At 43.3% G+C, this 27,548-nt stretch overlaps 1 protein-coding gene across 6 annotated transcripts in view; it reads left to right on the top strand.

Annotated features, from left to right (window-relative positions):
• The window catches only part of TRIM24 (tripartite motif containing 24), a 107,683-nt gene that overhangs the window by 27,825 nt on the left and 52,310 nt on the right, over window positions 1-27,548 (top strand). For all 6 annotated transcript variants that reach the window (XR_016231849.1, XR_016231848.1, XM_051835648.3 and 3 more), the window contains exons 2-4: window positions 14,684-14,802; window positions 20,271-20,418; window positions 27,321-27,453. Coding sequence is in view for 4 of the 6 variants with exons in the window: in XM_051835648.3 (XP_051691608.3) it covers window positions 14,684-14,802; window positions 20,271-20,418; window positions 27,321-27,453 (400 nt within the window). In the remaining 2 variants the exon portion in view is untranslated. The remainder of the gene's footprint in view (window positions 1-14,683; window positions 14,803-20,270; window positions 20,419-27,320; window positions 27,454-27,548) is intronic.

Below are 27,548 nucleotides of genomic sequence, written 5' to 3'. Positions count from 1 at the left end.
GGCATTTAGAAACCAAATAAACTGGGCTATTCTGGACTGTGATTACTTCTAGGCTTTTTTTTTTTTTTTTTTTTTTTTTTTTTTTTTGGACAGGCAGAGTTAGAGAGAAAGGTCTTCCTTCTGTTGGTTCACCCCTCAAATGGCCGCTATGGCCGGCACGCTGCAGCCTACCGCACCGATCCGAAACCAGGATCCAGGTGCTTCCTCCTGGTCTCCCGTGCTGGTGCAGGGCCCAAGCACTTGAGCTATCTTCCACTGCCTTCCCGGGCCACAGCAGAGAGCTGGACAGGAAGAGGAGCAACCGGGACAGAACCCGGTGCCCCGACCTGGACTAGAACCTGGGGTGCCAGTGCCGCAAGCGGAGGATTAGCCTAGTGAGCCGTGGTGCCGGCCAGAAAAACTATAGGATTTATCACTTCTACAGAATTCTTGTGCATTATGTTTTCTTTCAGTCTATCCTTTTGTGACTCTGGTTGAAGACTTGTTATCCATTATAGATGTACATACATTATTGCTGGACTCTTTTCTATCCATTTGTCTTATGTGCCTATATGAATACCATCCTGCCTTGATTACTGTTCCTCTATGGTAAGTCTTGAAATCAAGTAACCTAAGTTCTCCAAATTTGTTAATTTTTTTTTTTGAATTATTGCTGGTCTCTGTCCACTGCATTTTCATATAAATGTTAGGATCAGTTTCTATAAAGTCTGCTGGGTTTTTAATTGAAAATGCATTGAAGGGCTGGGGCTATGGCGCAGTAGGTTAATCCTCTGCCTGCAGCGCCGGCATCTCCTATGGGCCCCGGTTCTAGTCCCGGTTGCTCCTCTTCCAATCCAGCTCTCTGCTGTGGCCTGGGAAAGCAATAGAAGATGGCCCAAGTCCTTGGGCCCCTGCACCCACGTGGGAGACTGGGAAGAAGCACCTGGCTCCTTCCTGGCTTCAGATCAGTGTAGATCTGACCCTTGTGGCCATTGGGGAGTGAAACAATGGACAGAAGACCTTTCACTCTCTCTCCCTCTCACTGTCTGTAACTCTACCTCTCAAATAAATGAAAAACTCTTTAAAAAGAATGCATTGACTCTTTAGGAGAGAGAGAATCCTAACCATATTGTGTGTTTATATATATATTTATTTGAAAGGCAGAGGGAAAGGAAAAAAAAGAGCTATTCCATCCACTGATTCATTTCCTAAATGGCCACAACAGCCAATAATGCTGAGCAAGGTTAAACCCAGCCAGGATCTATAAACTCTTTCCAGGTCTCCCACATGGGTTTTAGGGCCCAAACAGTCAAGCCACCCTCTGCTGCTTTCCCAGGCACATTAGCAGGGAGCTGGATCAGAAGGGAGCAGCACTATGATACAGGATGCTGGTATAGAAAGCAGTGGCTTAACCTGTTGTGCTTCAATACGAGAATATTTTAAATATCTCATAATTAGATCTTTCATTTTTGTTTGACCAGTTTTCACTATACAGGTCTTGTGTACCTAATTTGTTAAGAATAGTATTTCATGCAGCATGTGTGTGTGTTTGCGTGTACTTTAGTGTTTCTTGTGTATACAATCACTTCAGCTGTGAATATGTTTTTTTTTTTTTTTTTGACAGGCAGAGTGGACAATGAGAGAGGGAGAGAGACAGAGAGAAAGGTCTTCCTTTTGCCGTTGGTTCACCCTCCAATGGCTGCCGCGGCCCATGGGCTGCAGCCGGTGCACTGCGCTGATCCGAAGCAAGGAGCCAGGTGCTTCTCCTGGTCTCCCATGCGGGTACAGGGCCCAAGTACTTGGGCCATCCTCCACTGCCCTCCCGGGCCATAGCAGAGAGCTGGCCTGGAAGAGGGGCAACCAGGAAAGAATCCGGCATCCAGACCGGGACTAGAACCCGGTGTGCCGGCGCCGCAAGGCGGAGGATTAGCCTAGTGAGCCATGGCGCCGGCCGTGAATATGGTTTTACTTCATTCTTCCCAATCTATTTGCATATTATTTCTTTGTCTTGCCTTTTCTATACTCAGTAAAACAGCTTGGAATAGAAATGGCAAGAGTGGACATTCTTGTCCTTTTTCCAGTCCCGGTAGAAAGCATTTAGTATTTCATCATAAAGTATTGTTAGCTGTAGCTTTTGAAGTTAGTCATTATCAAGCCGAAGAAACATTCTGTTTGCTGGTTGCTGAATGTTTGTTGTAAATAGGTGTTAAATTTTTCATGTCTTCCTTTGTTAGTGTAATGAATTAATTGGTGTGAATGCTGAACCAACCTTGTGTTTCTGGAATAAACCCTACTTAACCATGATGTATAAACCATTATATATTATTCCTGTATTTGCTTTTCTAAAATTTTGGTAATGATTCTTGTTAACCTTTTCTCCTATTTTCTAAAAGGATTTGTTTAGGGATGGTGTTACATTTAAATGTTCAGTATAGTGCATTAGTGGAGACCTTTGGGTCTGAACTTCATGGAAGCTTTTTAATTACAAATTATATTTCTGTAATTGATAAGGCATTCAGGGTTTAAACTTTTTCATAAGATTATTTTTGTTAACTGTTTCTTTAAAAGGTGAATTCATATAATCAGGCTGTTCAAAGTACTCCATTACCACTTTTTTAAGGTCCGTAGAAATGACTTGAAGGGAGCGTTACTGTTGTTCAGGTTAAGCTGCCACTGGGGGCGCCTGTATTCCATACCAGTGTGCTTGGTTCAAGTCTTGATTCAAATCAGCTTTGGATCAAGCTCCCTGCTCATATGCCTGAGAGGTAGCAAATGGTAACTCCAGTACATGAGTCACTGCCACCCATGTGAGAGACCTGGATGGAGTTCCTGGCCCAGCTTTGGCTATTGCAGCCAGTTGGGGAATGAACCAGTAGATGGAGAATTTCACTCTGTCACTTTCTTTGTCTTTCATTCTTTTTTTTTTTTTTTTAAAGATTTATTTTATACATTTGAAAGGCAAAGTTACAGAAAAAGATCTTCCATCTGTTGGTTCACAACCCAAAAGGCTGCAATAGCCAGGGCTGGACCAGACCGAAGCCAGGAGCCAGTAACTTCTGAATTTCCTACCTGGCTGCAGGGGCCCACGCCCTAGGGCCATCTTCCACTGCTTTCCCAGGTGTATTGGCAGCAGGGAGCTGGATCAGACGTGGAGCAGCGCCCGTGTGGGGCGTCGGCATCTCAGGTGGCAGCCTGTTAACTGCTGCACTGCAAGACCAGGTACCTCTGCCTTCAAATCAAGAAATATGGGCTCTCTCTCTCTTTTTTTTTTTTTTTTTTTTTAAGAAATAGCCTCTATATTTATTACTTTGATACTTTTTTCTCTTTATAGGTCAGATTAGCTAGAGGTTTATTGATTTTTTTTTTGAGGGGGTCAAGAAATGGCTTTGGTTAATTGATTTCTTGTATTTTCTTTTTTCATTGACTTCTGGTCTTTGTTTCCTTCTTTGAGTTATTTTTTTTTTCTGGTTACTTGAGATGGAAGTTTAGTTTGAATCTTTTTTGAACGCATGGGTAATTTGGAAATAAATTGATTTCTAAGCATTTGGGGATTTTTCCAGTTCAATTACTAACTTCCAAATTGATTTTATTGTAGTTTTAGTTATTTTAAATTCATTTAAACATGTGTTATTGCTCAATGTATGTTATATCTTGCTTACCATCCCACTCACACTAAAAGAATGTACGTTCTGCTGATATTGGGTGTGTTTGAAATATCACTTGAATTGAGATGATTGATTTGTTCAAGACTCATATCCATACTGATTTAAAAAAACAATTATTTAAGTTTGTTTTCCTTTAAAATTGCAGGAGTTTTTTTTTTTTTTTTTTTTTTAAGAGTTATGTATTTGAAAGGCAGAGTTACAAAGAGATAGAGGCAGGGGGAGGGGGAGAGAATTTTCCATCTGCTGGTTCCCTCCCCAGATGGCCGCAATGGCCAGAGCTGCACCAATCCAGAGCCAGGAGTCAGGAGCTTCTTACAGGTCTCCCGTGTGGGTACAGGGGCCTAGAGTCTTGGTTCATCTCCCACTGCTTTCCCAGGCCACAGCAAGAGAGATGGATCGGGGGTGGAGCATTTGGGACTTGAACCCGTATGGGATGCCCACACTGCAGGTGGCAGCTTTACTCCCTACACCACAGTACCAGCCCCATTATGCGAGTTTTATGCATTTAATAAATACAGATTTAGGAACTTTCCACTTCACTCTCCCTCCCACCTGCACTCCAACCTTTCTTTTTCCTCCCTTTCCCATTCCCACTCTGAATTTTTACAAAGATTACTTTCAGTTTTCTGAACCCTGCACTATGTAAAGAGTTCAAAAAATGATATGAAGAAAAAACCACTCTTCCTCAACCGGAGAGACAAGGGCTGTAAAAAAATTATTGAATCTCAGTATGTCCATTTCACTCCAATATGTTATATTTTAGGTACCCTGTTAGTTACCCCAGATCAGGGAAAACATGATATGTGTCTTTGGTATGGGCTTATTTCACTAAGTATAATGGCTTCCAGTTGCATCATTTTGTTACAAAAAACAGGATTTCACTTTTTTTTTATAACTGAGTACTACTCCATAGTGTGTATATATACCATTGTTTTTTTTAAATATTTTATTTACTTGAGAGGCCGAGTTACAGACAGAGGGAGACACAGAAAGGTCTTCCATCCATTGGTTCACTCACCAGATGGCCTCAATGGCCATTGCTGGACTGAAACAAAGCCAGGAGCTTCTTCCAAGTCTCCCATGCAAGTACAGGGGCCCAAGCACTTTGTCCATCTTCTACTGCTTTCCCACACTGTAGCAGAGAACTGGATTGGAAGAGGATCGCAGCCAGAATACACACTGGCACCCATATGGGATGCCAGTGCTGCAGGCGGAGGCTAGCCCACTATACTACAGTGCCAGCCCTACCGTAATTTCTTTAGCCAGTCATCAGTAGACGGACATCTGGGTTGACTCCTTATCTTAACTATTGTGGCTTGAGCTGCAGTGAACATGGGGGTATAGATAAGTCTCTCATATGCTGATTTTTTTAGATTTGGGGTAAATTTCCAGGAATGGGGTTGCTGGGTCTTATGACAGGTGTGTATTTACAGTTCTCGGGTATTACCATACTGTCTTCCACGGTAGCTACACCAGTCTACATTCCCATGAACAGTGGGTTAGTGCCTTCCCCCCACAGCATTTGTTGTTTGTTGATTCTTGTATGAGAGCCATCCTAACTGGCATGAGGTGTTCACTTCACTGTGGCTTTGATTTGCGTTTCCCTGATTACTAGTGATCCTGAGCATTTTTTCAAATGTGTATTGGCCATTTGAATTTCCTCTTTTGAAAAACAGGAAAAAAAGGACCTGATCAGGTCCTTTGCCCCTTTCTTAACTGGATTGTTTGTTTTGTTGTTGAATTTCTGAAGTTCTTGATAGATTCTGGATATTAAGCATTTATCAGTTGTGTAGTTTACAAATATTTTCTCATTCAGACGTTTGCTTCTCTACTTCGCTGAGTGTTTCTTTTGGAGTCAGAAGCTTCTTAGCTTGATGTAATTCCCCATTTGTCAGTTTTGGTTTTGATCGCCTGTGCTTCTGGTGTCTTTTCCAAGAACTCTGCCTGTGCCAGTGTCTTGCCGTTTTCCGCAATGTTCTCTAGTGATTTGGTGGTAACTGGTGGTAGATTGAGGTCTTTGATTTTTTTGAGTGGATGTTTTGGTAAGGTGTGAGATAGTGGTCTAGTTTCATCTAGTTGCATACTTCTGCACACAGCGGTCAGATTTTCTTGCACCAGTTGTTGACAAGACCATCCTTGTGCCAGTGATTGATTTCAGCTCCTTTGCCAAAGAGAAGCTTGGTTGTAGATGCGTGGATTGATTTCTGGAGTTCTAGTCTGTTCCATTTTTCTACATGTCTTTTTGTTTTGTTTTGTTTTTCTGGCCATGACCAGGGTGTTTTGATTATAACTGCCCTGTAGTATGTCTTAAAATCTGGTATTGTGATGCCTGCAGCATGGTTTTTGTTGTATAAGATTGCTTTAGCTTTTCAGGGTCTCTTGCCTTTCCACATGAACTTTAGCATCCTTTTGCTGAATCGGAGAAGATCGTCCTTGGTATTTTGATTGGGATCACAGTGAATCTGTAGGATGGACGTTTGAACCATTGCTTCTTCCAAACCATAAACATGGAAGACTTTTCTCCAGTTTTTTGTGTCTTCTGTTTCTTTAATGTTTTTGTAATTTTCATGATACAAATAGATCTTTGACCTCCTTGGTTAAATTTATTTCAAAGTATTTCATGGTTTTTTTGTAGCTATTGTGAATGGGATTGATCTTAGAAGTTCCTTCTCAGCCGTGGCCGTGTCTGTGTGTACGAAGGCTGTTGATTTTTGTGTGCTGATTTTGTATTCTGCCTGTTTACTGAACTCTGCTATGAGAGTCATGTCATGTGTAAATAGTGTGACTTCATCCTTTCCAGGTTTTTTTTTTTGTTTTTTTTTTTTGACAGAGTGGACAGTGAGAGAGAGAGAGAGAGAAAGGTCTTCCTTTTCCATTGGTTCACCCCACAATGGCCGCTGCGGCCGGCACGCCGATCTGAAGCCAGGAGCCAGGTGCTTTTCCTGGTCTCCCATGGGGTGCAGGGCCCAAGGACTTGGGCCATCCTCCACTGCCTTCCTACGCCACAGCAGAGAGCTGGACTGGAAGAGGGGCAATCGGGACAGAATCTGGTGCCCCAACGGGGACTAGAACCCAGGGTGCCTGCGCCGCAGGCGGATGATTAGCCTATTGAACCACGGCACTGGCCTATCTTTTCCAATTTATATCCCTTTGATTTCTTTTTCTTGCCTGATGTCTCCAGCTAAAACTTCCAGGGCATTATTCAATAGCAATGGTGAGAGTGAGCATCTTTTATTTTTTTTTAAAAGGATTTATTTATTTATTTGAAAGGCAGTGTTAGAGAGGCAGAGGCAGAGAGGGGGATGGAGGGAGGGAGAGAAGGAAGGAGGGAGCAGGTCTTCCATCTGCTTGTTCATTCCCCAGATGGCCTCAATGGCCAGAGCTGTGCCAATCTGAAGCCAGGAGCTGCTTCTGGGTCTTCCGTGTGGGTGCAAGGGCCCAAGGACTTCAGCCATCTTCTGCTTTCCCAGGCCATAGCAGAGAGCTGGATCAGAAATGGAGCAGCTGGGACTCAAACCAGCGCCCTTATGTTATGGGATGCCTGCACTGCAGGCGGCAGTGTTACCCACAGTGCCACAGTACTGGCTCCTCCTGGTTTAGGAATTAAGGTGAGTCAGGGAGGATACTTTCCCTTACAATTGTTTTGAATAACATTAGAAGAATTGGAATTAGTTCTTTAAATGTCAAGTTGGATTCAGCAGTGAAGTTGTCTGGTTCTGGGCTTTCCTTTGCTGGGAGAGTCTTTATTACTGATTCAGTCTCTACCTTGGTTATTTGTCTATTTGGATTTTCTGTGTCTTCATGACTCCATTTTGGTAGATTGTGCATGTCCAGGAATATACCCATTTCTTGTACTTCTCCAGTTTGTTGGCAGACAGCTCTTTATAGTGATTCCTGATGATTGCTTTTGTTTCTGAGGTGTCTGTGTTGTTACATCTCCTTTTGCATCTCTCCTCTCCAATATTACTGCTTTGGGTCTTTTTTTTTTTTTTTTTTTTTTTTTTTTGTGCTTAGTTGGGCCAGTGGTGTGTCAATGTTTATTTTTTCAAAAAAACCTAGCTCTTCATTTTACTGATATTTTGTATTTTGGGGGTTTCAACTATTATTTAAATTATTTCTTTCCTCCTACTAATTTGGGATTTGGTTTGTTATATTTTTAGGTCCTTGGCATGCATTGATAGCTCATTTATTTGGTACTTTTCCATTTTCTTATAGGCACCAATTGCTATAAACCTCTCTGCTAACACTGCTTTTGCTGTGTCCCATAACTTTTGATATGATGTATTGTCATCTTCATTCATTCTGGAAATTTTTTGACTTCTCTTGATTTCTTCTATCAGGAGCATGTGTTTCAGTCTCCATATGTTGCAAGAGTTCTAGAGATTCTTGAGTTGTTCGTTTCCAGCTTCATTTCCATTGTGGTCCGAGAAGAGGCATGGTGGGATTTCAATTTTTTTTTTTTTTTAATTTGCTGGGACTTATTTTATGGCCTTGTGTATGGTTTATCCTAGCAAAAGTTCTATATACTAGAGATCAATGTGTATGCTGCAACTGTGGGGAGAAAAGTTCTGTAGATATCTGTTAGGTCCATTTGGTCCATAGTGTCACCAAGTTTTACTCTTTGATTTTTCTGTCTAATTGATCTGTGCATTGATGAAAGTGGATTGATTTGGCTTCTAAGTCTCCCTTTAGTGCTATTAACATTCTTTTAAATATGGGTGCATTTACATTTGTTATAGTAACATCTTCCTGTTGTTGATCTCTCAATCATTTATCAATCTTAATCATTTGTCAAGCTTATTGTTTGACTGTGTATCCATCTTTTTTTTTTTTTCTTTAACAACTCTATATATTTAGAGTGGGTTTCTCTGAGATAGCATTTACTTGAGTCTTGTTATACAATTGTGTCCTTAGTGACATTGTGCCCTTTTAGTTTGTGTAATTCCATTTTTTGGTGCTGGCACAAGAACAAAGTCACTTGACAACACATTTCTCAGGAGTATCCCTGTTGTTAAGTGATGCATGGTTATGTATGCTTGTTTAGCAAGCCATTGATAGAATTGACAGGACCATGGACAGAGCACTGGCATGCAGGATATAGGTCCTTTCCTTTTGGTGATCCATGTCATGGTCCTATCATTTAACCCACTTGTATGTGTGTTTTACTGCTTTATGCTCAGGTTTGGAAACTAAAACTTCAAAAAAGAGGATACTAAATTGCATTCATATCTCAAAACGCAAAAGCTTGCAACATCTGATTTTTTAAAAAACTTTTTAAAAGATTTATTTTACTTGAAAGACAGATTTACAGAGAGGTAGAGACAGAGAGAGGTCTTCCATCCACTGATTGGAAAGAGCCAGCGAGCGAGCGAGCAAGAGATGCCAGCCCTGTAGGAGACAGCTTTACCCACTATGCTGCAGCGCCAGCCCTCTTACAACTATTTAAATATGTTTTTATTTTAGCTAACATAGAAACTTAGATTCAGAAGAACATAAAACCTGAACGACTCTCCCTTTTTTGGGCAAAGATTTATTCTATTTGAAATGCGGAGTGACAGAGCAGGATAACTTGGATTATGTATGCTGGAAGGTGGATGAGGTGCAGGGCTTCACTGTAGGTGACATTTACAAACAGGTGTAAAGGAAGTTATGTGCTGCTTAAAGATTTTCAACCTAATTAGGTAACACAAAGAAATAACTGGCCTTTAAAAGTCAGAATGTCTATCCTTTAAAGAATTATTTTTCTTCAGTTATTCAGGTTTTATTGCTCTAATTTCTAGATACATTCTTTACCGATTTGTGTAAAGAAAGTGTGAATGTGCTTAGGCTTGGAAGAATAGCAATTATAATTTCCTCTAAGTTTATGGGTAAAAAGGTATTGTTAGGTTAGCATTTTGGGAGGTTTAATTCATGTAGGTCAAATTCACAAACATACAAAACACATTCTTCCTTAAATTATGACCAAATTTCATAATTTCAGTTAAAATGACATTTCAATTAAAATGACATCTATTAATAAGACATTTTCATAAATTTAGAAAATTATTATACGGTATGACTTCTAGGGTATATATAGGTATGGACTCTAGTGTTTGAGTTCAAATCTCAGCTCCACCAATATGTGACACTGTCAAATTGATCAGATGCTCTGGAAGCTCTATAAGAAAAGTTTGGGGCTGGCGCTGTGGCATAGTGGGTAAGGCCGCCACCTGCAATGCCAGCATCCCATGTGGACGCCGGTTCAGGTCCTGGCTGCTCCACTTCCGATCCAGCTCTTTGCTATGGCCTGGGAAGGCAGTATAAGATGGCCCAAGTCCTTGGGCCCCTGCACCCACATGGGAGACCCGAAAGAAGCTCCTGGCTCCAGTATGGCGCAGCTCCAGCCGTTGTGGCCATTTGGGGAGTGAACTAGCGCATGGAGGACCTCTCTCTGCCTTGCCTTCTTTCTCTGTGTAACTCTGACTTTCAAATAAATAAATACATCTTTATAAAAAAGTTTATTAGAGCAACGTATGTGTGGAATTGCGGGTCAAGATAAATGGATGATTTGGACAGATGTTGTAGCATAGTTTTTAAAATTTTTTTCCAACACACTGGCAGATTAGGGAAAGGTTTTATACATTTGTAAATCTAATAGGGAGATGGAGTTAGGAGCTTGTTTTGCACCATTCTTTTGTGTATCTTTAGGAATTAGCCACTCCATCCTGCTGAGCTTTCTGACAGTATTGTAAAGATTTTTGCTGGGGCCGGCCTTGTGGCTCACTTGGTTAATCCTCCACCTGCAGCATCGGCATCCCATATGGGCGCCGGGTTCTAGTCCCAGTTGCTCCTCTTCCAGTCCAGCTCTCTGCTGTGGCCCGGGAAGGCAGTGGAGGATGGCCCAGGTGCTTGGGCCCCTGTACCCGCATGGGAGACCAGGAGAAGCACCTGGCTCCTGGCTTCGGATTGGCATAGCTCTGGCCATAGCGGCCATTTGGGGGGTGAACCAATGGAAGGAAGACCTTTCTCTGTGTCTCTCACTGTCTAACTCTGTGAAATAAATTAAAAAATTTTTTTGCTAACACTTTGTGGCCAGCTAGTAGGACACCCAGCAGTCGCGTCCTGAGAGAGAGAGAGAGAGAAAAGGAGAGGGAGAGGGAGAGAGGAGACATGTAACCTACAGTATTCCTAGGGAGATCCAGAGGGTCTGGGTAACATTCGCTACAAAGGAAAGCCCACATCACTCTCGGGATTAGGGAAATCCAGAAGGAGTGCTTGTTTTCCTTAAGGGGAATTTACTCACCTGTTGCTTTCTCCGTGCAGACAGGGAATGCCTCCACTTGGCCTGTGAAGGTAGTTGTTCAGGGATACCTGAAGGTACTTGCATCCTGATCTGAGGGGCATTTGAATTAAACCCATCTGCCTCTCTTCTCTTGGGGTTATATCCCTCTGTGTTGGATTAGTTTTGTCAATGAAGGTAAAAGAGGATGGTTGTTGGAATTATCACAGGCACACATTTGCAGGAGAGGATCTATGCTCTATGGTCTTTCTGACTCAATGGACTAGTTTCCACTTGGTATCTCCCATGATGGCTCATTGTGGAGGTGTTTAATAAGCTTCACTGGTTTGTGCTGGGATAAGAACCTTATTGTTTTATGATGAACCGTCTGGTATCCTGCGCTCCAAATCCCAGTCTTATGGCTGCCTCATATTCTTGTTAGACATACCAGGCACGGCCAGGAAGCTTGGAAGGAAGGCTCTATCATTAGGGCTAGTGACTTGTGAGACATCTGTTGATTGTTTGTCTGCCTAATTGTTTCCCTGCTTCCCAATGGCCCCATCCTTTAGGTGGCACTCACAGTGAATGACCACCTCTAAAATTAGGTCCTCATTCTTAACGAAGTGTTGACCATTAACAGTTGCCTTTCCTTCCATAGAGTGGTATGGGCATGTCTTATCTGAAGTTTTTGTAAATATTGATGGCTTTACTTCTCCCAGTTGCAAAGCCTGAGTCAGGGCAACCATTTCTGCCTTTTGGGCTGGGGTTTGGGGTGGGAGTGTCACCACCTCTCTGCAGGCAAACTCACCCTAGCATAGCCTGCCCTCCATCAGTGTGCCACTCAGCATCCAGGCTCTCGAGGGGCTCCTCCCAGCGATCAGGCCTGCTGGGGTGGGTTTGTTCTGTAGTCATCTGTGGCTGGGAGGAGAGTGGCCAGTTCTGACCTTTAATGTCGTATCTAGGAGTGTCTAACACAAAGTCTTGGTATTTAGTTAGTCTTCCTCCTGTTAACTAATGAAGTCTTTTGATCTCTAAAACTGTGTGCACCTGATGGGGTGGTTGAACCTCTGTGGGTTGTCCCACCATGAGTGTAGAGGCCCATTTGACCAGTAAGGCAGTGGCAGCTACTGCTCTCAGGCAGCTGGGCCATCCTTGAGTCACAAAGAGTCTGTTTTTGAAACGTAGGCCAACAGTCTCTGGATAGGCCCTAAATTTTAGGCGTCCAGGGACTGGTTGTAATTAATCCACGTGACTGGGCAGCTGTCCGTTAGTACTGAACCTCCGGCTTCTGATCTGTCTACAGATAAAAGTGGGGAAGAAAGTGAAAGGACAGAAGCAGAGGTACTGGGTTTGAAAGGATCAGGACGAAAGACCTCAGAGATGCCTCTGTGGCTGTGCACCAGCTGCTCCGTGGTGGCTGTCAGGCGCTGTCCACTTGTTTGAATTCATGTGGCTTGGAGGTAAACTCCACCCTTGTGATTAGGGGGAGCTGGGGTTGGTGGACAGGAATGTGATCATGTCCTGGGAAGCAAGATCTTCTAATAAAAACATGCAGTCTGAGAGGAGTTTTCAGAAAGGATTAAAGCAAAGCCCAAAACTGCAGCTCCAGGAGTCAGAAGCTGGTGAAGCTGTGTAACCTGCTGGCCACCTGCTGGTGCTGATGAGTCCTGGGAACCTGCCCTTTCAGTCTGTCCCACCTGGATGTCCTGTAAGGCAGGAGGCTGTCATTTCAACACATCCCACACAGATTTTTTTTTTTAAGATTTATTTTATTTATTTGAAAGATCGTTACAGAGAGGTAGATCCAGAGGGAAAAGTTCCATTTCGTTGGTTCACTCCCCAAATGACTGCAGTGGTCGGAGCTGAGTTGATCCAAAGCCAGGAGCTTCTTCTGGGTCTCCCATGCAGGTGCAGGGGCCCAAGGACTTGGGCCATCTTCTACTGATTTCCCAGGCCATTGCAGAGAGCTGGATCGGAAGAGGAGCTACTGGGACTTGAACTGGCTCCCCTATGGGATGCCTGCACTGCAGGCTGGGGCTTTAACCTACTGTGCTGCAGCACCAGCCCCCCATACAGATCTTTTAAGATGGTTTAAAGTAAAAACAAAAACTGAGCAAGATGAGTTAACAGGGTGGCATAGAGGATAGAAAGAAAGATAGTTTGAGTGAGGAGAACTGAGATCCCAGGAAGGAAGGCACCACAGAGATGCTGAGGCAGAGGTTCAGCCATCTGCTCATTTCCTGCAAGAGGAGGATAGCCATCAGTCCATCCTGCACCCTCATCTTCCCCAAAGGGAAATAATCCCTCTGCAGATCCCTTCCTGGTTGCCAGGAATATGTTAACGCCAGGTTCTTTGGCTCACTTGCCAAAGTGAAATCCATGAGGCCAGTGTGAACTCAGTCTCTTGGGGATTGTTCTTGAACACAAGGCAGACAGGGTGGTGAAGAAGTTCCACCAGCTGCCTTTGCTACAGGAACTGATCAGGTGCTTTATGGGGCTGGGGAGGCGTGGCCGTTCCCGCTGCACAGGACACTTTGGTTTATGCTCAGCTCAGCTTCTCACAGCTGCCACCACCGGAAAGGCATCTCCTTCCCCATTCTACTGTCTGTTTCTGTGAGATCAGCCGTACGCTTCTACATAATGAGGGCATCCAGTGTTTGTCTCTGTACCTGGTTTATTTCAATTAAGTGTCCTCCAAGTATATCCCTGTTGGAAATGACAGTAGAATTTTCTGCTTTTCTTTAAGTTTTCTAATTAAAAAGATTTTAAATAATTTTTAAAGACAGAATGATATTCCATTGTGTATATATACCACAATGATTTTTTTTCCAGTGTATCTTTTTGTTTGTTGCTTGAATATGTTACAAATGAATTTGTGCTTTGGATTACATTGCGCTTGTTCTTGTGCATTTCACTGGTATCTGAGAGCTTTTTGTAAGTCTTGGTATAATGTACACTATCAAGTTTATCTTAGGTTTTTAATTCATTCATAATTATTTCTTGTTTTACTAAGTGCTAGGATAGAGTTCTTTTCTCAAAGGAATATTTATCTTTTTTTGTGGAGATTTTAAGCAAAATGAGTATGTCTGTTCTCTGCTTACAGAAATCCTGAGACAATAGGTCTAAAAAGAACCAGCGATTCTGGTTCTCCTATGTGGTTCGTTCTTTCTTTCTTTCTTTCTTTCTTTCTTTCTTTCTTTCTTTCTTTCTTTCTTTCTTTCTTTCTTTCTTTTTTTTTTTTTTTTGACAAGCAGAGTGGACAGTGAGAGAGAGAGAGAGAGAAAGGTCTTCCTTTTGCCGTTGGTTCACCCTCCAATGGCCGCTGCGGCCGGCGCACCGCACTAATCTGAAGGCAGGAGCCAGGTGCTTCTCCTGGTCCCCCATAGGGTGCAGGGCCCAAGGACTTGGGCCATCCTCCACTGCACTCCCGGGCCACAGCAGAGAGCTGGCCTGGAAGAGGGGCAACCAGGACTAGAACCTGGTGTGCCTTGCACTGCAAGGCGGAGGATTAGCCTATTGAGCCACTGCGCCGGCTCCTATGTGGTTCTATACATCCTTGTTTGAAAACCACTGTTGGAAAAATGTAGTTTCTGGGGGAGAGGGCATGTAATTTAAAATGGAGGATTTATGCTCCATTTAATATATTTTGTGTGCACATAAACTGAGTTGCTTATTTAATGAGTAGACATTGTAAAGAGCCCAAGTTACAATTTGATGGATGCATTTGTTTAGTACTTAGCATTTTGTATTAAAACTTAGGATGTGATTTTGTTTTTCCCAGTTGGAGTTATCCGATGCCCAGTTTGCAGCCAGGAATGTGCTGAGAGACATATCATAGACAATTTTTTCGTGAAGGACACTACTGAGGTCCCCAGCAGCACGGTCGAAAAGTCTAATCAGGTAAGTGAATGAAGCTGTACCTTTGCCGCCTCTTGATGAGGCATCTTAGACTGCTGGTGTCAGACATCAGACTGCTGTGTAATGGAATTATGTAGTATTCTACACAGTACATACATGGTAGTGACAGATACAACAGTGCCAGTATGGACGTCTCTGATTGCATCTCCACCTTGCCTGTCCTCCACAGAGAACCATTATTCTGTATTTGACATTATTTCATTTCTTTATTTTTTGTGTGTTGACAATTAGATTCTTTTTTTTTTTTTTAAAGATTGATTTTATTGATTTGAAAGAATTACAGAAGGAGGTAGAGACAGAAAAAGAGGTCTTCCATCCGCTGATTCTCTCCCCAGATAGCCGCAACAGCCAGAGCTGTGCTGATCCAAAGCCAGGAGCCAGGAGCTTCTTCTGGGTCTCCCACGTGGGTGCAGGGGCCCAAGGACTTGGGCCATCTTCTACTGCTTTCCCAGGCCATAGCAGAGAGCTGGATCAGAAGAGGAGCAGCCGGGACTTGCACTCAGGCCCATATGGGATGCCGGCGCTGCAGGCCAGGGCGTTAACGGCGTAACCCGCTGCGCCACAGCGCCGGCCCCTGGCAGTTACATTCTTCTGTTGACCTTTTTCTCTCTTTTAGTGAAAAACTCTATAATGATACATATGAAAAGCAGCACGTCTTTGATACATAGGTTTCTACATTTTTACGAAAGTCTTCTTTTCCATATGGTGTATTACTCTGAAAAATCTCATTTGATAGCAGTGTCCAGGATGTTGAATTAATCAATTTCTTTTCTTTCCAACTTGGGCTATTCACACGTAGGACATGTCTGTTGGCTTCCTAAATCTAGATGTTGGGTCCTTGGAATGATCGGGAGAGTAATTCTACAGTGTGCACTGGATAGGGTGTATCGGTGTGCTTGTGGGTCGTGACTCATCAATGCTTTCTCGAGGCAGCTCTTTTTTTTTTTTTTTTTTTTTTTTTTTAACAGGCAGAGTGGACAGTGAGAGAGAGAGACAGAGAGAAAGGTCTTCCTTTTGCCGTTGGTTCACCCTCCAATGGCCGCCGCGGCCGGCGCACTGCGCTGATCCGATGGCAGGAGCCAGGAGCCAGGTGCTTTTCCTGGTCTCCCATGGGGTGCAGGGCCCAAGCACCTGGGCCATCCTCCACTGCACTCCCTGGCCATAGCAGAGGGCTGGCCTGGAAGAGGGGCAACCGGGACAGAATCCGGCGCCCCGACCGGGACTAGAACCCAGTGTGCCGGCGCGGCTAGGCGGAGGATTAGCCTAGTGAGCCGCGGCGCCGGCCGAGGCAGCTCTTTTTAACTTGGAGCAGAAGATCTGGAGAGGAACTGAATCTGCCAAGGGGAAAGTGATTTTATTATTAGCTCTACTTATCAAGACATTTCTAATATGCATGGTTAATCTTTATACCTTTTTGTCTCATTTCCAACTTTGTATTTTTTGAAGGAACAGGAATGTAGCTTCACTTAAAATATTTTGAAAATTTATTTTTATTTGATAGCCAGTAAGGCAGAGAGAGAGGTTCTCCATCTGTGGGTTTACTACCCAAATGCCTGCAACAACCAGAACTGGGAAAGGCTAAAGCCAGGAACCTGGAACTGCTGTCATTCTCACATGGGTAGCAGGGACCCAAGTACTTGAGCCATCATTCCAGAGTGCACATTCACAGGAAGCCTGATTAAAAGCTGAGAAGCTTGGGCTTAAACCAGGCACTCTGATAGGGGTGCAGATGTGAGCAGTGACTTAACTGCGGCGCTGCACACCTGCCCCTAGCATTCATTGTAAATGGACATGGCCACTTCTACCTAAATACCTGTGTTTATTGTCTCAAAAGTATCCACAGGTCTTTCTAATTCAAACTTTAATCATAGACCAAAGCAGGACTTTCTGTGGAGGATACAGTTTAATTGCTGTGAAACTAAGGAACAGAAATGGTGTAGTGGCACCATGGGTGCTCATCACCATCAGATTGATTATAGACCTTGCAGAAGGTGATGAAGCAAATTACTTTTATCAAAATATGAAAATCGACATTTCTAGTTCAATTTAGAATTCTGTCTACTCTTTGAGTTTATATTTATATCTCTTTCCCATGCTGGAAGTCTTGTTTTCTATTTTTTTTTTTTTTAATAAAGATTTGTTTATTTGTAAGAGTTGCAGAGAGAGAGAAAAAGAAGAGACAGATCATCTATCTGTTGATTCACTCTCGGCATAGCCACAATTGCCAGGACTGAGCTAGGCCAAAGCCAGGAGCCAGGAGCTCCATACAGGTCTCCCACTTGGGTGAAGGGGCCTACACACTTGGGCCATCTTCTGCTTTCCCAGATCATTAGCAGGGAGTTGGATCAGAAGTGGAGTGGCCAAGACAGGAACTGGTGCCCAAATGGGATGTCTGCAATGCAGTCGACAAATGTACCAGCTGCACCACAATGCTGGCCCTCTTGCTTCTTAAATAAATGACTCAGTGCTTTATTATGTCTCATGTATTATAGGGCATGTAAGTTTTAATGTAGTCAGACAACACTTTCATTCTTTTTTTTTTTTTTTTTTAATTTATTTATTTTACTTGAAAGTCACAGTTACACAGAGAGAGGAGGAGAGGCAGAGAGAGAGAGAGAGAGAGGCCTTCCACCTGCTGGTTCACTCCCCAAATGGCTGCAATGGCCAGAGCTGCGCCGATCTGAAGCCAGGAGCTTCTTCTGGGTCTCCCACACAGGTGCAGGGGCCCAAGAATTTGGCCATCTTCTACTGCCTTCCCAGGCCATTGTACAGAGCTGTATCGGAAGTGGAGCAGCCAGGACTCAAACCAGCGCCCATATGGGATGCTGGCACTGCAGGCAGTGGCTTTACCTGGTGTGCCACAGCCCCGACACTTTCAATCTTAAAACTAAGAGTTGTTAACTAGATATAAAGTTTTCTCAAAAGATAGAAAGAAAATTCTTATGGTATCATAGCGGTAGCAATGTTAGGAGGTAGCAAAGAGAACAGAGGCAAAAGGTTGGAAGAGGTGGAGATGCAGCTTGGCTGGCGCTGAGATCTGCGCATTTAGCTGAGATACTGAGGCCTCTTGTACTGGTAGTGGTTTGCAATAAATCTGGTTCTGCAAGTATTGGGAAGACTATAAATAGAACTGTTGGCTCTAGGAAGGGGCTGCTGTTGCTGGGGTAAAACAATACTGGGGTGATGACAGAGGTTGCCGGGAGTAGGAGGCAGACAGGAATCTGTTCAGAAAGATCACATCCATGGTCCCGCGCTGTGCTGCAGTAGGCTACACCTTCGCCCATGGTGCTGGCATTCCAAATGGGTGCCAGTTCGTGTACCCGCTGTTCCTCTTCTGATCCAGCTCTCTTGGCCAGGGAAAGCAGTAGAAGATGACCCAAGTGCTTGGGCCCCTGCTCCTGCATGGGAGACCCAGAGGAAGCTCCTGGCTCCTGGCATTGGATGGATAGCCGTTGTGGCTATTTGAGGAGTGTACCAGTGGACAGAAGACCTTTCTCTCTGTCTATCCCTCTCTGTGTAACTCTGCCTCTCAAATAAATAAATAAAATCTTAAAAATGGAAAAAAAAAGTCAAGTCCATTCTTTCTGAATTTGTTGTTTCCCTTTAGTACCACTATTGCTAGAAGCTAACAACAGCAACTTGTAAGTCATACAAGGATGCAAAAATAGTTTCAAGTCTATACGTAGGGTGTTTTTTTGTTTTTGTTTTGTTTTGTTTTGTTTTTTTTGGACAGGCAGAGTGGACAGAGAGAAAGGTCTTCCTTTGCCGTTGGTTCACTCTCCAATGGCTGCCACGGCCGGCGCACCACGCTGATCCAATGGCAGGAGCCAGGTACTTCTCCTGGTCTCCCATAAGATGCAGAGCCCAAGCACTTGGGCCATCCTCCACTGCACTCCTGGGCCATAGCAGAGAGCTGGCCTGGAAGAGGGGCAACCAGGACAGAATCCGGCGCCCCGACCGGGACTAGAACCCGGTGTGCCGGCGCCGCAGGCGGATGATTAGCCTAGTGAGCCGTGGTGCCGGCTTACGTAGGTTTTTCATTGTACATGAATTCCATGAACTTTTGGAAGACCTTGCATACATGGGCATGCAGAATAACAGAAAGTAAGGAAGATTCGAGTTAGAGCTGAGAGAGTTGTATCGTGTGTTTGTCAGAATGGAAAGCTACAAAGCATGGCTACATGTGAGCACTAGAGATAGTCAATCAAATCATCATGCGTTTGGTATTTTAGCCTCCGTCTTCTGGCTCACTCCCCAAATGCGTGCAGTAACCTGGGAGCTGAACTCGGTCCACGTTTCCCACAAGGATGCCAGCAGTGTAACTGCTTGCGGTATCACCCCTGCTTGCCAAGGTCCCAAGGTTTTGTATTGGCATCCTGCCACTTCAGTAAACCATTAGACCAAACATCCACTACCATAATGTTTTAAATTTGCTTGAAAAGCATAACTTTTGTATTTGTGGTTAAGCCATCCATTTGGTAGGCAGTATTGTTTCATTTTGTTTTTGTGTTTAGAGATTTTTAAGTTTTTACAACTACATAGAAAACATTCATGTAGTACCCAAGTGAAATCTATAGAATAAGGTACGTTCACAGAATTTCTGTCCCTTACAAGCGTCACTTGCCTCTCTAAAAATGTGCTGCCTAATCTGTTTTCTACACTGCAGCAATAGTGATACTGAAATCCAAACGTGCCTTGCCATAGGTTGCTTCAGACAGAGACCACTTGTGACCCTCCCTCATCTGGACCCTGCTCGCTGTCCCCCAGCGCCCTCTCTCGCCCCTCACCTCTCGCTTCAGTTGTACCTGATTTCTTCCAGAGTTCTGGGCCTGTCCTGTCCTCTTGTGGCCTGGGGCTTCTCGTGTATGCCGTGCTCTGCCTAGGAGGCTGTTCATCAAGTACGTGGTGATTCAACTTTAATATCGGATGCTGATCTGGTCTTGGGAAAAGCCTTTCCCATCCTTCAAACCCCACTAAAACAACCTCTCCAACATTTTCTTTCTTATAGACTTTTTAGTTTATAATTATTAGTGTGATTATTCCAATGATATGTGTCTGCCACACATTTAATCTTCACAACTACTCATGACATCTTGTGTTAAGGATAAATACTCCAAGTATCCAGCCCAAGAGTACTCCGCTTGTAAGTAGGGAAAATGGAATTTCAGTCCGCACTGCCTCTCATGAGTGCGTGTATCCTCAAGCCTGGCGTAGTGCCTGGGTGAGTTAGTGTGTGGACTGAGGAGAAAAGGTACTTACATTCTTGCTGGTGCAGAATTCCATTTCTTACGTTTATAATTCAATGCACAATTATCAGTTTAAATTTACAAACACTATGAAGATGATAACTGATTATAATCCATTATGGTAGGTATACCGTTTATGTCTGGTTAATGGTATGTTAAGTTTTTCATTTTTCTGGAAAACTTACGTGACACATTTCTTATTAGGTGTGTACCAGCTGTGAGGACAATGCGGAAGCTAATGGATTTTGTGTAGAGTGTGTTGAATGGCTGTGCAAAACATGTATAAGAGCTCATCAGAGGGTGAAGTTCACGAAAGACCACACTGTCAGACAGAAGGAGGAAGTATCTCCAGGTAACAGAAGTTCTTTCTGTTTCAGTCTTTGGGTATTGACTTGCTTTGATACACTTACAAGCAGTACATGCACTGTTGTTTTTTTAAAACACCTGAAGTACAAATCCTTAGAAATGTGGGGAGGCACTAATCATATCCTCTGCCTTACATTCATACTTCATACAGCCTTCCTGCTCCTGTAAATGTCTTACATTGGCGTAAATGTAGCAAAAAAAATTTAAGATTTATTTTATTTCAAAGGTAAAATTACAGAGAGGGGAAGAAACAGAAAGAGAAATCTTCCAACCCCTGATTTACTCCCTAAATGGCCACATTGGCCAGGGCTGGGCCAGGCCAATGCCAGGAGATTCAATGAGGTCTCCCACATGGGTGCAGGGCCCCAATCACTTAGGCAGTCCTCTGCTGCCTTCCCAGGCAAATTAGCAGGAATCTGGAGTCAAGGTGGAGTAGCTGGGAATTAAGCTGGCACCCATATGGGATGCTAGTGCTTCCAACAGCAGTTAAACCTGCTGTACCACAGTGCCAGCCCATAAAGAAATTTTTTAAACTAGTTTTTCTTTTTTCTACATTATTGTTTAGGGTGGCAAATAATGGGTTTAAAGGTTTAGAACTCTCTTCCTTCTCCTTCTGATGCCCTTGGAATTAATAAGCCTGCTTCATGTTTATCTGATAGACAACCAGAGAATCTGCTTTATTTATTTATTTATTTGAGATTTAATTATTTATTTCAAAGAGTTGCACAGACAGGAGAGGCAGAGAGAGAGAGAGAGAGAGAGAGAGAGAGAGGGGTCTTCCATCTACCGGTGCACTTCCCAATTGGCCGCAACGGCCAGAGCTGTGCTGATCCAAAGCCAGGAGCGTCTCCCACAGGGGGTGCAGGGTCCAAGGAGTTGGGCCATATTCTGCTACTTTCCCAGGTCATAGCAAAGAGCTGGATGGGAAGAGGAGCAGCCAGGACTTGAACCAGTGCCTATATGGGATGCTGGCACCGCAGGCAGTGGCTTTACCCACTACTTTACCCACAGCGCCATCCCCAAGAATCTTTTCTTTTTATGTAATTATGGTTTCTGGGTTTTTATTTTGTTGCTTTTAATGTAAAGTTCCCTAAGAACATACTTTACCCAAATAAACCAAAGTTTATAATTTTGACCATTTTTAAGTGTACAATTCAGTGGCATTGATCGTATTTGCAATCTTAAGCAACTGTCCCTACTATCTGTTTGCAACACTTTTTTCATCACCCAATCAGCATCCCTTTGCCCATTAAGTAATAATTATCATTCCTTCCCCCAATAGCCCCTAGAAAGCTCTTAGTTCTGTCTTGGTAATTTTGCTTGTTCTAGATATTTCATACAAGTGAAATTATATATTTGTCCTTTGATGTTTGGCTTATTTTATGTGGTGTGGTATTTTAAGGGTTTATCCATGTCATAGCATGTAGTAGAACTTCATTTTATGACTTATTGTATTTTTTTTTTTTTTTTTTTTTTGGACAGGCAGAGTGGACAGTGAGAGAGAGAGACAGAGAAAGGTCTTCCTTTGCCGTTGGTTCACCCTCCAATGGCCGCCACGGCCGGCGCACCATGCTGATCCGATGGCAGGAGCCAGGTACTTCTCCTGGTCTCCCATGGGGTGCAGGGCCCAAGCACTTGGGCCATCCTCCACTGCACTCCTGGGCCACAGCAGAGAGCTGGCCTGGAAGAGGGGCAACCGGGACAGAATCCGGTGCCCCGACCGGCACTAGAACCCAGTGTGCCGGCGCCGCAAGGCGGAGGATTAGCCTAGTGAGCCGCGGCGCCGGCCGTATTTTTCTTTAAAAATTATTTTACTTCTTAAGAACGGCAGAGTGAGTGACAGGAAAAGGGTTCTTCTGCTCACTGGTTCACTCCACAAATGATCCACAATGGCCATGCCACTCTGGCCCCACTGCTGCTTTTCCTTTGTGCACCTACTCTTGGTTCCAGGAAGTTTGCTAAGTCCTAGGGATGAAAAGGTGCATAATTCAGATAATTCTTACAGGATTTACAGGCTAATGTGACTGTAAACAAATAGACATGGAGCACATGGAAAGAGTGCCAGCCTCAGAGTTGAAAGTTTATGTTGGAGGCCAGATAACTCCAGTTGAAACGGAGTTACGCTATGGAAACAGGATTGCTTAGTAGCATCAAGGTTACATTAGCAGTGTATGCCATAAAACTTCTTCCATCATGTCTCAGCAATTTGAGGGTGTAGAGAAGAGTTGGCGATACGTAAGGTTGGGGTTTAGCTAGACAGATGTTACAGAAATTCGAGGGGCATGTTGAAGGATCTTTCAGATGACTGGATAAGAAAGGAAATAGAGGGTGTTGACTGATAGGATGAAAAAAATGGTTAGAGAGCAGAGATTCCAATGAGCTACAATGAGGTAGTAACTAAGAACTGGAAGATTGTCTTTCAAGTTACGAGAGTGTTATGTTTGAATTTGTGATTTTGTTTTTAAAGATTCATTCATTCAAGAGAGTAGGGAGAGGGGGAGAAAGGGATATTCATCTGCTGATTCACTCTCCCAAACAGCTGCAACAGTGGGGGCTGGACCAGGCCGAGGTCAGGAGACTGAAACACAATCCAGGTCTGCTATTTGAGTAGCTGGGGCCCAAGGACTTTAGCCATCTTTCACTGCTTTCCTGGCCTACCTGCTGGGAGAGCTGGGTTGGAAATGGAGAAGCTGAGACTTGAACTGTCACCGATTGGATGCTGGCATTATAGGTGGCAGCTTAACCTGCACACAACGTGATCTCTGAAATTATGATTTTCAAATGGAACAATTATGGATGACGAAATTCTAGTGTGTGGCCATGGAATAGGTAGCTGAATTGAAGCACAGGTCTGTTTTTTTTTTTTTTAAAAGGAGGTAGAGTTATAAACAGAGAGAAAGGTCTTCCTTCCGTTGGTTCACCTCCCAAATGGCCACTACAGCCGGAACTAAGCCGATCCGTAGCCAGGAGCCAGGTGCTTCTTCCTGGTCTCCCCATGTGGGTGCAGGGGCCCAATCACTTGGGCCATCCTCCACTGCCCTCCTGGGCCACAGCAGAGAGCTGACTGAAAGAGGAGCAACTGGGACTAGAACCGGGGTGCCGGCGCTGCAGGCGGAGGATTAGCCAAGTGAGCCACGGCGCCAGCCTCTGGTTTGTCTTAATAAGATAATTTATTTGATCTTCTAAATCATCCATGATGATTATGACTATGAATCAATTTAAATTCTTCAGTCAATAGACTATAAGCCGGTTACATATGTTCTGTCTAGAGAAGAAAGAAGCACTGTTATTATTTCTTGGCCGTGGGCCCAAACCAACTTGTCTCAGGCATACTTAAGGGTATAGGTCCTGTTATCTTCACAGAGCAGAATGCCTTTTTTTTCTTTCTTTGAATTATAAGGGTTTAAAGCTTGATTCTGCATTTACGGTTACCAAGTAGTTGAGATTTATGAGATTTTGTGTGTGTTTGCCTGTTTTCTGCTTTGGCAGATGTGTAGACAGTATACAGTCAAGTTGCTCACCAGTCTGATTATTATGGCCCCAAAAATTCTTTTAAAGAATAAGTGCTTTGGTTTGTTTTGTTTTCTACTTTACAGTTTTCTACTTTACCATTTTATTATGATCAGAAAATGTGAGCCTGTTAACGCATTCTCCTTGCTGGTACACAATTAGGATTTTTGTAAGGATTGTGACTACTACACGGAAGTAAATTTTATGTGAATTAAAAATTTGAAGTAAAAACCTACAAAAATACACCAATGAGGAAAAATATATTTGTGTAACTTTTCTAGAAACAGTTCTCAAAACTAAAGCCATAAAATGTCTTTTTAGGGGAAAAAAATACAATAAGCCAAAGTCAAAGTAGGCAAAGAATTCCTAAAATTTTCCTAATTTTTGGCAGACAGTGTGTCAAATATGCATTCAAGTCAGTAACAGAACTGGGCAGAAAAATGGTAGAGATCAGTAGCAGATGCTTTAACAGATTTCATCTCTTGCTGGTTACACTGGAAATCGCTGAAATGGCCATGCCAGGGCTGGGCCAGGCCTTAGCCAGGGAGCACGAGCTTCTTCTGGGTCTTGCACTTGGGTGAAGGGGCCCAGTGATTTGGGCCATCCTCTGCTGCTTTCCCAGGCGCATTAGCATGGAGCTGGATCAGACGTGGAGCAGCCAGGACTTGAACCAGTGCCCATAAGGAATACTAGAACTGCAGGTGGCAGCTCTACCAGTCACACCCCAGTGCTGGCCCTGCAGATATTTCTTTAAAAGAAATACAAATAGTTGATGACTCTGAAAAGGTGTTTGATCTCTATTATTAGTGTAGGCTCTCTTTGTGCTTAAGAAAATGAGAAAGATTTAATATTAAATACCCTGTTAATAGGTAGAAGTAAAAATTGGTACCATTTTTAGAGGACCATTTAATGTTTCTGTATAAATTGCCCTTTGAGCCAAAACTTCTATCACTAGGAATTGTCTCATGGAAATATTTAAATCATAAGTTTCATGTTCATTTCAGTATTATTACACAGTGTTAAATTGAGAAACTTCCAAACATCTACTGGTGCATCCATTTGATGGAATATTATACAGATAACAAATAAAAATAAGGTGAATATGTTTACTATCCCATAAAGGTTTCTAAAATATGTGAGAAAAGCATTTTTAAGACAGTATGTGTAGTGCCATTTTTATTTTATTTTATTTTATTTATTTATTTTTTTTGACAGGCAGAGTGGACAGTGAGAGAGAGAGACAGAGAGAAAGGTCTTCCTTTGCCGTTGGTTCACCCTCCAATGGCCGCCGCGGCCGGTGCGCTGCGGCCGGCGCACCGCGCTGATCCGAAGGCAGGAGCCAGGAGCCAGGTGCTTTTCCTGGTCTCCCATGGGGTGCAGGGCCCAAGCACCTGGGCCATCCTCCACTGCACTCCCGGGCCACAGCAGAGAGCTGGCCTGGAAGAGGGGCAACCGGGACAGAATCCGGCGCCCCGACCGGGACTAGAACCCGGTGTGCCGGCGCCTCTAGGCGGAGGATTAGCCTAGTGAGCCGCGGCGCCGGCCCCATTTTTATTTTATTAAATAAAGTCCTGTTCTATATGAGGATACTTCAAAAAGTTACTGTGAATGGAATTAAAAGATAAGTTTATTTTGGTCAAGCCTATGGAGGGTCTCCAAAAAGCTTCTGGGAGGAGAGGCAGGCATTTGATGCAGCAGTTAGGGTACCTGCACCCCTCAGCAGGGTGCCTGTGTTGAGTCCTGGCTCCACCCCTTCCAGCTTCCAGTTAAAGTGCACTGGAGGAAACAGCCAATAATGACTTGAGTCCCTGCCTACCCATGTGGAAGACCTGGGCTGTGTTCCCAGCTCCTGACTTTGTGCAGCCCCTGTTTCTGTGGGCATTTAAGGATTACGTCAGTGGGTAGGAGATTTCTGTCTTCCCCTGTGGCTTTCAGATAAACCCTAAAAACAATTTTTTTGAAGTTTATGGAATGAGTAGTGGGTATTTGGCCTAGCAGTTAAGATACCTGCATTCCCACATCAGAGTATCTGGGTTTTATTGCTGGTTCTAGTTCCTGACTGCAGCTTCCTGGCAAGGTAGATCCTGGGAGACAGTAGTGTTAGTTTATGTAATTTGGGAGACATGAATTGTATATCCCCCCCTGTAGTCTGAGCCCAGCCCTGGCTGTGACAGGACAGGCTTTGGGGAGCGACCAGTGAAAGGATGTGCTGTGTCTTGCTCTTTGTCTCTCTGCCTCTCCAATAAATAAAAAAATGTTTTAAATAATTGAATTGAAGTTTAAGATGGGCATTGTGGTGGGACTGCTAAACCACCGCTTGGGGTACATGCATCCCATATTAAAGTGTCTGGGTTCAAGTCTTACGTGGCTCCTGAAAGAGCTCCCAGTTTTGCACGCCCTGGGTCCCCGCCACCCATGTGCTTTTGGCCTGGCCCATCCCCAGCTGTTTCCCAGCATGGCATTCGGTTAGTGAACCAGGAGATGGAAGATTTTTCCCTCTTTCATCCTCTCCTCTCCTTGCTCTGTTGCTCTTTCAAATAAATCAAAATCAATAAATACTTTTTAAAAATTATGGAAATGAATGTTACGAGAAACTAGACATGGATTTCAAACTGTTTTGTACCAAAATAACTTTTATCTTAATTCCATTTTTCCATGAACTTTTTTAGCGTTTTCTTGTACTAAATGTAGTTGTACACATAACAGGCATCCAGAGGAAGACACTAGGTTGTTAATAAGTTTTCTCTGGAAATGGGATTATTTCTGAAGCGGTTGGGTTTTGTTTTAATTATTAGTGAGTTAATAGATGTTTGATGTTTAATCAGTCATTACATTTATTTGTATTCTGGTTTGTTCCACTTAACATAGTAATATAAGCATTTCCTAGTTTTATCTTCGTATTACAAAAGTTGTGAAATCACATGGGAAACTAGTGTAATAGTAAAACATTATGATTATTTCTTTGTTAATGAGTATTCTGTTAGGATTTTTGGAAAGTAGGATAATGAAATATTTATTATTCCTTTGATACATTTTAAATCAGAAATAAACTCCTTCCATATTTGGGATTTAGAAAACATCCAAGTGGTTCATATTCACTTATAAAGTATATTTTTGTAAGACTTGTTATTCCATAAAACGTCTTTCTAATCACATATTGGCCCTTTCATTTCTTCCTGAATTGGAAAGTGAAAAGTTTACTTACCTTTTCTTCAAATACTTACTTTTTTCATATCTGACATCTAGTGGTAGTTATGGTGTAGAAATAAACCATGGGTAGTTCTTTTGTATCAGTGATATTGAATTCCAGTGGGCGATCTAATATTTATTTTTCTGTTGTGTTAATGTTTTTCTCTTTGCCTCCCATTGTTTCTACAGAGGCAGTTGGTGTGACCAGTCAGCGGCCAGTGTTTTGTCCTTTTCATAAAAAGGAGCAGTTGAAGCTTTACTGTGAGACATGTGACAAGCTGACATGTCGGGACTGCCAGCTGTTAGAACATAAAGAGCATAGGTACAGCGTCTTTCCTATGTACACAGCATGGGAGGAGTGGAGGCTCGTTGCCACTCCAGCCAGAGGGCAGTCTGCGTCATCTTAACTTGGCCTAC

This window comes from Oryctolagus cuniculus, chromosome 3 (genome assembly GCF_051225735.1).
Source record: "Oryctolagus cuniculus isolate XC-2025 breed Fujian yellow rabbit chromosome 3, ASM5122573v1, whole genome shotgun sequence".
Classification (NCBI taxonomy): Eukaryota; Metazoa; Chordata; class Mammalia; order Lagomorpha; family Leporidae; genus Oryctolagus; species Oryctolagus cuniculus.
Note: the sequence above shows the minus strand (reverse complement) of the source record. Positions and strands in the feature narration are given on the sequence as shown.